At 37.4% G+C, this 11,034-nt stretch overlaps 1 protein-coding gene across 2 annotated transcripts; it reads left to right on the top strand.

Annotated features, from left to right (window-relative positions):
• Positions 1-497: 497 nt before the first annotated feature.
• Positions 498-10,464, top strand: CBX3 (chromobox homolog 3). 2 transcript variants are annotated; one of them, XM_009582711.1, is made up of 6 exons: positions 1,066-1,116; positions 2,917-3,060; positions 4,951-5,093; positions 6,602-6,767; positions 8,173-8,267; positions 9,816-10,464. In XM_009582711.1, exons 2-6 carry the CDS (start codon positions 3,019-3,021, stop codon positions 9,940-9,942), a joined length of 573 nt encoding a protein of 190 aa, XP_009581006.1. In that variant the 5' UTR covers positions 1,066-1,116; positions 2,917-3,018; the 3' UTR covers positions 9,943-10,464. The 2 variants fall into 2 exon arrangements, with proteins under 2 accessions (XP_009581007.1, XP_009581006.1); XM_009582712.1 differs by lacking the exon at positions 2,917-3,060 and having other exon boundaries at positions 498-1,116.
• Positions 10,465-11,034: the final 570 nt, after the last annotated feature.

Raw genomic sequence — 11,034 nt, 5'->3', positions numbered from 1 at the left:
GGGCCCGTTAGCTCGCCCGGGGCGTCCCAGCCGGCCTCACGTGCGCCCACCACAGGCCCGAGGCGCAGCCTCCCCCAGCAGGCCTCCGCGGGGCTGCCTTCATTTTCTGGTGGGGGCGGCACGGGGTTTTTATTACTGCTGTTATTGTTGTTTCTTTTCCCCTTCCTCCTGCCTTTCAAACGGGGACGAGACAAGCCCCGCTGCGCTGGGGCCCTAGTCCCTGCCCTCCTCCCACCTCACCTACCCCACCGCCCATGGGACTGCTAAAATCCACCTCCCGTGTCCGGGGGGAATTGGGCGGGATTTCTGAGTCCGGGAGGTTTTCTGGCCTTGAAGGACTTTCTCTTTTGCCTTGCCCAGGCATATGGGGAATTCTAACAGTTCTATAGTTTTGCGGTGGGGCGGGGACAATACGCGCCTAAGGAGGTGGCTGGTATGAGAAATGACATGGAAAAGGGGATGGGTTGTGTTCAGCATCACTTGCGTAGGTTAAATATGTAGCATGTACAGCTTAGCTGAGTTAATATTGCTCTAGGACCTTAACTCTTGCAAACTTGAGGATCAGAAGGCAACGTTATAGTTGCATTAAGATAAATATTTGCTGTTTATAAGCATTTACTACGATGTAAGAGTAATGGGCGACTCATTATTACACCGCAGATATGTAGCTGCTCCCCACCAGATTCGCAGTTAATATACCTAGGTATATCTCGATTAACTGCTAGAATCTGAACTCCTGTTCTGTTGGGTTTAAGGAGATAAGCATCCCTGATGGTCCTCCCCCTTTTCCCTAGAAACATCTCTGTGCCTTAGAAGGCCTTGGGAAAAACCTTTTTTCAACCCTGTATACCACTTTGTCAGTATCGTTTATCCTGGCTAGCATATTGGTGCGTTACTGGGTTATGCCAGACAAAGTAGTAACCTACTTTTTTTTCTGGATTTAATCCATATTAGAAATGTTATATGCAGTGAATACATGGGGGTTGGAACAAGGACCATGCTTGTATTGGGATGCCTTTCTTTGAGTAACGTAAACTTCCTTTTAATTGTCATGCATTTTTCTAGTAAAAGCTCTGCAAGTCTGCAATAAAAATGGCCTCCAATAAAACTACATTGGTAAGTTCATGCACACCTAAAGTATATAAGGATTTAATCAACATATTTTTCTTCAAACTTATAACTTGGCATCTCCATTTAAAAGATACATCCACATCTCCCCTCCCCAGCATTATTCTGACCAAAATTTCAGATCCAGAAAGTAAGGCTACTAGAAAGGACATTGTCTTTGGCTTTAATAAATCTGCCATTTCTAAAGAGACTTGTTGGGAAAAAAAAAAAATTAAAGGACTCTGCACTATTTCATCTGTCCTACAGTAGAAAACACTAAGGATTTTTTTAGCCTCCTTTCAGCACACCATGTAATTCATCATATATGTAAAAAATAAAATCCAAATCATGTATTCATTTAATTTGTCCCAGTGTATTTGGGGAAAACTAATTGTCTGAGAAAAGGCAGTCTTTACAGATGAAAAATAACATTATTGGGAAATGATGTGGCGTAGTTAAGATGCCTTTTGAAATGATTTTTAACAAATAACAGTTTCTTTGAATTTCATAGGAGCAGAGATTATCAGATGTCAACCCCTCCTGGACCATTTTAATGATGCATTCATGGATCTCAAGTCCTGTAAAGCTTTGCTTGACATTAAAATACGGACTTCTAAGTGCAGTTGGTTGCTGGTTACCATTCAACTAATAATGATATATAGTTTTGTGAAAGACAGAACGGAAAAAGTATAGTGTGAGATGCATCTGAGGTTGAGGCGGGGAAGTAAGCAAAAATACACCTGTACAATTCAAAATTTGGATAGCAGAGCAACTGATTTATAACGCGCTCAAAAGGCCTGTTATTAAATTTACTTAAATGATTACTGGTTGACCCAGATCGAGATATATTAAAAACTTGTATTAACTCCTGGCTTAGAAGCGCAATGGAGTGCTTCCTTTATATTGTGTGATAACAAACTGTTTTAAAAGATTTCACCAAGTGAATGTCTGAACTTTCTGTTAGTAATTGATTGCCCACTTTTCCCTAATTGAATAAGAGAAGGAGCCTGGGGAGGGGGTGCCTCAGGAAGCAGAAAGAATCTGTGAATGCAGTATTTTTAATCTTTTGATGTTGTTGAGAATTTCGCTGCACAGGTCAGGAAAATCAGTTATGGTTCCCATGGGAACCATAACTAATTCTGCTTCGTTATGTATTTGCATGCAAAACCTAAACCTATTAAGGGATAGTGTAGCTCTGGAACTGTAATTCCGATTTTGTTACCTCTTGTGTGTTAAAACCCTTCACCACAGTGTCACATCAGTGTTTTAATCTTGCCCCTCAAAGAAAGAGTGATTATCCACTGGAGAGCATCTGCATCTGTCATACGTGACTTCTGAATGCAGAAGGGGAAACGAGCCATAGATGAGCATTCAGTGGTCAAATGCCCAAGTTACAGCTTACGACATGCAACCTTAGAGAAGGGAGCTTCAGGGGTCTAGTGGACATTTAGTACCCTTTCACTTCAGTCAGGTAGCACATTCACTTGTGGGCCGAGATTTACATTGGCTTGTGTAATCTCAGAACGTACAGGTTTTTCACAAATGTGCAGTATTTCTGCAGGCTCTGCAATCAAGTATTATTTTAATAGGTTGGAAGGGCTCAAGAGTTTGGAAAGCAGTGCTGATGCACACAAGACCTAATTAGATCTCTAATATTTAAAACAGAAAGCAACATGCTCTCGATTTTATTATTTCTCACTGCACTTCAAGAAAAAAATACAGACCTCTATGACATTCATTTTCTTCTGTGGAAGATTATATAGATACTTAACTCCTAGAAAGTAAAAAAAAATTGTTGCTTTGATACAGAAATCCAAAATGTTTATCTTTAAGTGACAAGAATTAGTGAAGCCGAAAAGAGTACCAGAAAACAATCTTCCATTGAGACTTTTAGTCCAACGGAGAACACAGATGGAGATGTTCCCCACTTGTAGCCTGCTTGCCTCATCACCAGTAATTATAATGTTATTACTATGGTACAGTGAGTCTATGTCTTTTTGGGTTTTTTTCCCTCCTCTTCGTTTTTTGTTTGTTTGTTTTCCTCATCTCTACTTGTTTCTCTTTTTCACACTTCCATTTCTTGAGAGAAGCTGCCTTCTTAGAAGAGTTGGACATCTTCATGTTTTTATTTTCCTTCAATTTGTCTTTTACGTTCTTTTTCCTGTGGAGGCAAAAAAAGCCAGTGTGCTTAAGTTGACACTTTTCAGACATGAATGCTGTGGTCAAAATACACTTGGGATATGCAGGCAGTTAAAATCTAATTGGAAATACATGCTCTGTTTTAGATAATCTCTCTTCTATGCTTCCAAATCAAAACAAATGTCACATGAGATATAATCATATACAGAAACTTGCTGTTTGAAAGAGAAACTTGAAACTTTTCCTGGTCTTCGTTATTTGCACCTTCAATTTATGGGTTGCTAACCAGAGTAAAGCTGTTTTGGGGAGGGAGGGAAAAATTAATTATGAAAAATAAGGGGCACAAAGATGGGGCTTTGGAAAGAAAGAATTGGCTTCAAATCTTCAGTTTACAAAAAGAAGATTGTTTTTCTTGTGTCTAGCAGATACTTTTTTTACCTTTCACCACATCAAGACAAAATTCTAGAAAGTCTAGAAATTTGACAGTTTCAAAATGGCTTTGCAGTATTCTCAAACTAACCTGCATTAATTCTAGAGAGGAGTAGAGAAAGGCCATCAAGCAAATAGAGGTGCTCTGTGATTTTTGCTTGTCTGTTTTCTGTTCTATAGGAAGTGCATTAGTGAGGAATTAGTTCTGTCCACTTTGATTTAGGGTGCTGCATGACTATATGTTTTAGGAGCTTAATACTGCTCCCATTAGTTTATGGCTGCCACTTTAACAATTTCCTTATAAGGTGCGGTCCAAAATGGCAAGCAAACTGCTTTTGGTCTGCTAGTGCTCCAGAAATGTGATATGACAATGTGATATGCTTGTTCCAACCTTTTTAAGATTACAAACAAGGAAATTCTGAAATGTGTCCTTCTATCACTATTTAATTGTGCCTTATTAAACTGGGAATGCCTTGAGGATGATGTGGATGTAATATTTATTTTAAGAACTTAAAGAATATTATTTGAAGTATCAAATGTAAACTTAAAACACTTATAAAGTTTTTTAAGTTAGCAAAATTTCATTTACTTGTTAAGTGCTGTACTTAACTGTAGCTGTCTTAAATTTTTGCACCTTTGTGACATCTGCTTGAATGTAAGTTACATCGGTGCGTGGCTAAGAATGACAAGGGACTGCAGTAATGGAATGCTCCTAGCATGCATCCTGTTCAATAGTTACGGGTTATTGCTGAGTATTTTGCTTATTGTAGCAATACATCATAAACTTTGCTCCCATCAGCTTCTCCTTTTTTTGGACAAGGTAGTAACCACCTTTTTTTGAGTAGCATCCCTTTTCCATTTTATGCATTTTCACTGTTCCCTTATTTTCTTTACTTCTGCCTTATGCTATTTCTTGCTCTCTGCCTTTTCACAGGCATAGAGTTAACTTTTAGAAGCTTTATAAAATTTTGAGCATGTAGCACTGAGAAATTTATAAGGGGAGTGGAGGCTCTGAGTCTATGGACAAAAATATTTCACCTTTTTAAAAACTGGTGTTGGGTATCTCATTAAGCAACTGAAAAAACCCAAAACATTAACATGTCTTGCTCAGGTTACCTGACCACATGCACTAACGTAAAAGGAGTCTGAGCTTCTGGCTTGAGTGTGAATAAGTACATGATTCTTTGCTGTTTACTGAGCAAAGTTGGATTTGGCCAGTGAAATAACTGTGTAAAGCAAAAGAATGAATAATGTCGTTCTGAATTTCTTTTGTAGCACAAAATGGGAAAGAAACAGAATGGCAAAGGTAAAAAAGTTGAAGAGGCAGAGCCTGAAGAATTTGTTGTGGAGAAAGTCCTGGACAGACGTGTTGTAAATGGAAAGGTGGAATACTACTTGAAGTGGAAAGGATTTACAGAGTAAGGCATTAGCTATTTTTTTTTTTTCTGATAGAATGCTAAATATTAACCATTTATTTGAAATAACTATACAGAGAGGGGATTGGATGATGGGGATACATTTTAAAGAACCGCAAGGGAAGGACATCCATAAATGCATACTCAAGTGGGGCGGTCAAGTGTGAAAATGAAATAGAAGATACGTAGCTTAGTTTTTGTGCTACATAAAATGTTCCAAGACTTTTACCAAGTCCTTAGTGATCTAATTAGTTCTTTTACCCTGTTCTTTGATTTAGCTTGTGTCAGTATCTATCAAGGTAAGCTAGACTGACAGTTATTATATTTATATATGTGGTGGAATGAATGTTAATTCTGAGTAAGAAATTTTGCAGGGCTTTAAACTGTAGGCAGCTCTGAAGCGAAGAATTTGAAGCAGATAGTTTGCTTATTATTCACTTTTCTGAACTGCTCTCAAATTAGATGAATTTGCATAAGGAATTCTGTGGCATGGTTGCCTTCGTTAGGCATGCCCGAAAGGTATCTTTTGAGTCTCTTTCCTAGGACTTACGGAAGCACAAGAAAACGTTACAGTGGACTTAAAAAGTTGATTGTTAAAGAAGGCACATAGTTGTGCCTCCTCCCTCCCTCCCGTGACACTTTCCGGCAGACTGCTTTACTAGCTGAAAAAAGGTGATGCACTTAGCATTTGAACATAAGTAGTTACGTATACAGTCATATTATCGTTGCATACCTCCCAAAGTGATTGCTTTGAAACATTCTGCATTCTAGCACCTGAAATTTGTGTAGTGATAAGTGCGTAAATGCAAAACACAATGTGTTCAAGGGTCTGATTTGAAGTTGTAAAAATATGTTTTAGTAACTGAAAATAATTCGTAGGCATCCTGCTTGTGCAGTAGCACTGTGGCAGTATTTGTGCATGAGGACTTCTGGTGAGGTGCTTAGTTGTTGTAGGGAACATTCATGGACTTCTTAAAATTTTAGTTAACAAAATGCACACTCACTGGAACATGAGGCATAGTTGATCTCAGTGCTCGGAGACAACTTTTGAGAGCATTCCTCATATATAGAAGCTTACACTGTAGTGAGTGTTGTGTATGTTCTGTTCTCTGTAAGTCTTAGTGCTCATATCATATGGTTTGTTTGCATGGACAGTCTTTAGAGGAACCAAGGAAGGGAGTCAGTTTAAATGGGCAGGTAGGTTTTTGGTAGAGTGGGGATTGCTTGTTTTAACTCCTATGATCCCATCCAGATCATAGGAGTTGATAGAGCTGCTTATTCTGTATCTCCAGTTTAAGAACATTGTTTTTCAACAATAGCAGAACATATTTCTTTCAGTCATCAAATGCAGTACATGAAGGTTACTAAAGATGGCAAGATAAGCATCCTTAGGTTTTAGAGACCTGCCTTACGTAATGAGAAAAAAAAATAACTTGCTTAAGGTGAGCCATGTGGCTAGTTTTACATTTCTCTTCTTTTCCTAGTTTTACATAAATGTGTGTATGTTTCAGTGCTGACAACACATGGGAACCTGAAGAAAACTTAGACTGTCCAGAGCTAATCGAAGCTTTTCTGAACTCTCAGAAAGCTGGTAAAGAAAAAACAGATGGTGCCAAAAGAAAATCTTTGTCAGACAGTGAATCTGATGATAGTAAATCAAAGAAAAAGCGTGATTCTGTAAGTATACATTCATGTACTAAGCTTTGTTTTTCCTGTGTCTCTTCCCTACCTCTCCATCCCCCCCCCCAAAATCCTGTTGTGACTTTAAGAATAAGACCAAATATGAATTTAAAACTGTAAAAATCACACAGCACCTGGAATTGTGGTTTGAAAAGGGTAGTCATTCATGGTGGTTAATGAGACTATCCAAATGGTGGGTAAAAGATGGTTGATTGATGTGATGACTAAAAGTTCTTGCATTGTCCAATGATGCTTACGGAATAATTGAAAGTAAGACTGGTTAAGAGTTATTTATGAATGATATTAAGTGGTCAGTTTGTATTAGAGCAGAAAGTTCATGAATGGAACAAAGATGAAGTTCTGTTTTGGCTTTCATATTTAGTATATGATTTTAAATAGGTGAGTGGCAAGATGGCAAAATGTGAAGACCAGGCAGTTACTTAGATTAGGACCAGATATGATGGTAGAGAGGGAGTAGAAAGGGTGACTGAAGAAAGCCTACCTTTTCTTAAGGGTCTGGGTTTCTCCTACAATTTAAATGAACGAACAACATGACGAATTTCGTGCTGATAAGTACAAAATAATGCACATACCATAATGTGCTCAATAGTTCACATTTTTGTCTGTAAACTTTCAAACTAGCAATTTGAAACGAAACTGGTTGGCAATGTCAGTGATTTACTGAAGACAGCTGTTGGATGTGTGGTTATTGTCAAAAAAGTTGGAAGGCATCAGAAAGAATAGTTGATGAAAATACAAAGAATATTTTGGTTTCTGTATAAAGTCAGTTGTGTGTCTTCATCTGGTACAGTAGAGACCACTGTCTCAAAAAGGATATTGTGAAACTAGAGGAACCAATACAGGAAATAGTCATGATATTCCTTACCACCAGTGCGATCTTGGTGAGCCAAGAAGGGTTGAGGTATTCCCCAAGGGTCCAGTTTCACTGTTGGCTTAAGCCAACCCAAGTCTGTTGCTTTGCTGAAAAGGATGTGTTTTTCCCACTTCCAGGAGTGCATTTTTGCTTTGCCTCTTTTGTTGCTTTTACTGGCCATGGTTGTTTGTTTATCTACTATAAGGATTTTTAGATCACTTGTTTCATCTATCGAGTTTTCAGAAATAAATGCTAGAAGCATTGATGTAAAATTCCTTCATTGTTACTCTACATCTAAATGACTTGGCCTGAAGATCAGTCATGAAGAAATAAAATTAATATAATCTTTAGACAATTATATGTAATTATAGGTTTTATAATTATGTAAGGCTGTATTTCTTTGTTCTGAGATAGAGATATATATATACACACACACATACACACATATGAGAATGCATGTATCTAGCTCTAATGCCAAAAGAGAATTTTATCTTAAACTAGATAACAATCTTCTAACTTACTCAATAGGTTGATAAACCAAGAGGGTTTGCAAGGGGTCTTGATCCTGAGCGGATAATTGGGGCTACGGATAGCAGTGGAGAGCTTATGTTCCTCATGAAATGGTAAGTCTTGTATCCACAGTTCTGGTCCATATTAAGGGAGGGTAGGCAGTTGCACTTAGGCTAATGAGACAACTTTATTTCAGGAGTAAAGTGATCTTCTTATTAACTTTGTATTCTTAGAAAAACAAAGCTTGTATAATCCATTAGTACTTATTCCCTCTTCTTTCCAAAACCAAAATAACCTTAGGTTCTATTGGTTCAGTGTTACAGAAGCAGAAATTTGAAAGGTAAATCCTGATAAAATATGGGAAAATTGGTATTTGTATGGAAAAGCTGGATCTCAGCTGAGGCAACAGCAGGCAGAACTCCAGCTTTACATGTTTCAATAAGCGGAAGCTGGCTGCTGGATAGCCAACCTTTTAACCAACCATAGTGCCAGCTGTTTTGCATGCAACTGAGTGGATAGAGAATTGGAAGGAACTAGTGGAGGAAGCTGAGGTTGAGATTGAAGAACAAACAATATGAAGGAGAGGTTTATTGTTATGGGCTACTAAGAGGGGAGAGTGATGGGGGGAGTTTGCATTGTTGGGAGGGAGACCAGCTTCATTAGCTACAGTGTTGATGGAAGACTTCTTGTGTCTCCTCAGTGAACAAGTAGGATAAAATTAAATTTTTTTTCCCAGTGTTGAGAATACAAGAGATTGAATTAACATTTGCTGGGGGTCTGATTTCTTATGGTGGTAGGATGAGAAGAATGATAGCTTTCCACAGCCTTTGAGAAGGGCATAATTTTCTGAATGGAGTCAAACTGAGTGGTCTCCAGAGAAATGATTTGTCATGTGATGTGCCTGGACTGCTGAAGATTAGTGCTTTGGAAGATTCCTTTTCGAATTCTCTATAAATTTTATGTGAAACTTAGACGAGTTGCAAAATACAGATCGTGACTATTTGAATTTCTAGTGATAATTGGCAAAATCAAACACAAAGGAAATGTACAAAAAGAAGCTTTTTTTTTAATTTAGTTCAGTTGCAGTTGATTAGTTTTTCATGATTGTAGGCAACAAACATAAATATGAATATGTATGCACAAAACTGACTTGTAAAGGCAGCATATGCTTTAAAATGGAATCTGAAGCATGTGAGACTGGAAAGTTTGTTTTATTACCCCAAGTCAGCATCAAGAATAGCAGTATGAAATACAGCAAGTTACTTGCATAAACAGCAAATACAATTTGGATGTAAGTGTCACCTCTTAAGACTGACGTTATTGATTTTTTAAGTCCCACTTTGAAGTTTTGATTATGCTTTAAAAGACAAAATTAGCAAAGTGTTACTTCTTTCATTACATACTGCAATAGGTAACTGTATAAATGGTTCCATTTGAATAGCATTTTCCTTTCAAACAGAAAAAAACATGGGAAGGGAAGGAAAATACAGCTGTGAAATCTTGCCGTTAGCATGGAAATGATTGGTAGCTATAGTGAGGGGTATACTGAAAACTGATTTCTAGCTGACATTCTTTTCAGAACTTACGACCTATCAAGAACTGCTAAATTTACTGAATTAATGATTATGCATTTTCTTAAATCCCACTCTCTTCTACATCAGGAAAGACTCTGATGAGGCAGATCTGGTCCTGGCCAAAGAAGCTAACGTGAAGTGTCCTCAGATTGTAATCGCTTTTTATGAAGAGCGACTAACTTGGCATTCATGCCCAGAAGATGAAGCACAATAATTGTTTGCATTGCTTTTTTATATATATGAATATTAAAACCTGAAATTTGATTTATTAGCAATGTGAGAAGCATACAAGATTCTAACAAGAATCAAATTTGATATTTTTTTGAAGTAGTATGTTTTGCATCAACAGCAAGTAAATAAAAGCTTTCTGCAACTTGTTTCATTTATCACAAGAGAGCATTTGATACTACTACTTCCTCCATATTAGGTAAAAGCTTTTATAAAACATTCATAAACTTCCATAGTTACTACAGAATCATAATGAATGTCTAAACAAACTCACAGATGTTTTGTAGTCTTCTATACTATTGATGTGCATGTATCTTCTTTACCCAAACCTAGCCCTTTAAAACTGTAGAATCATTCTTTTTAGTATTTGGGATCACTTGGTCCCAAGAAGACCAGGTGAAAACTAACTTTGTAGTAATTTGAATGTTATCAGACTGTATATTGTTTACTTTATTGTAAATACTGGTGAACAGTGGTCAATAAAATAGTTTTATATTCTTCCTTTATACTGATAGGCTGTGACTCTTTTGAAGCGGTATGATATTTCTGAACTTTTGATATGTTAAGCTCTCGACTCGTAATATATTTAACTCTAAGTTGTTTTTTTGGGGGAAGATTGATTGATTAATATTACCCCATTGCTACTCTGTAATCACAATACCAGACAAATACCAGGCTTTGATTCTTTGTATTTTTTTGGTGGACAATGCCTGAGGCATAGTTTTTTTCCATCGGAAAGGGCCTGTGAAATGAATGTGCTTTGGGTACTTGTTTAAGTCACAGATAGCAACCATACTGCCTAGGTATGGCTGCTGATCACAAGGCCAAGCGGCCTTTGCAGATGTACTAGGAAATATTTGACACATGTCGACATTATCAGCCTTTGCTTTAATTTCAGGTCTTAACGCAAGGCTATACTGTAACTAGCGGTGTTTCAGATGGAATTATTCTTCAGGCCTGAAGAATATTCACATAGCTCTTTAATGAAGATACTAAGTCATATACTTTAAACAAAAGACTTTGTTTCTGTTTCAGATTGAATTTTAGAATGAGTCCTATAATCAGCTGCTTGCAGAAT

The sequence above is a fragment of the Fulmarus glacialis genome, unplaced genomic scaffold, assembly GCF_000690835.1.
Source record: "Fulmarus glacialis isolate BGI_N327 unplaced genomic scaffold, ASM69083v1 scaffold3538, whole genome shotgun sequence".
Lineage (NCBI taxonomy): Eukaryota > Metazoa > Chordata > Aves > Procellariiformes > Procellariidae > Fulmarus > Fulmarus glacialis.
This window is presented reverse-complemented; position numbering and strand designations above follow the sequence as displayed.

Excerpts from the sequence above, each read along its gene's own strand:
- CBX3 (XM_009582711.1), top strand. The coding sequence starts at position 3,019 with ATGGAGATGTTCCCCACTTGTAGCCTGCTTGCCTCATCACCA. Across the intron at positions 5,094-6,601 it reads AAGTGGAAAGGATTTACAGA|TGCTGACAACACATGGGAAC; the intron begins GTAAGGCATTAG and ends TGTATGTTTCAG. Across the intron at positions 6,768-8,172 it reads CAAAGAAAAAGCGTGATTCT|GTTGATAAACCAAGAGGGTT; the intron begins GTAAGTATACAT and ends CTTACTCAATAG.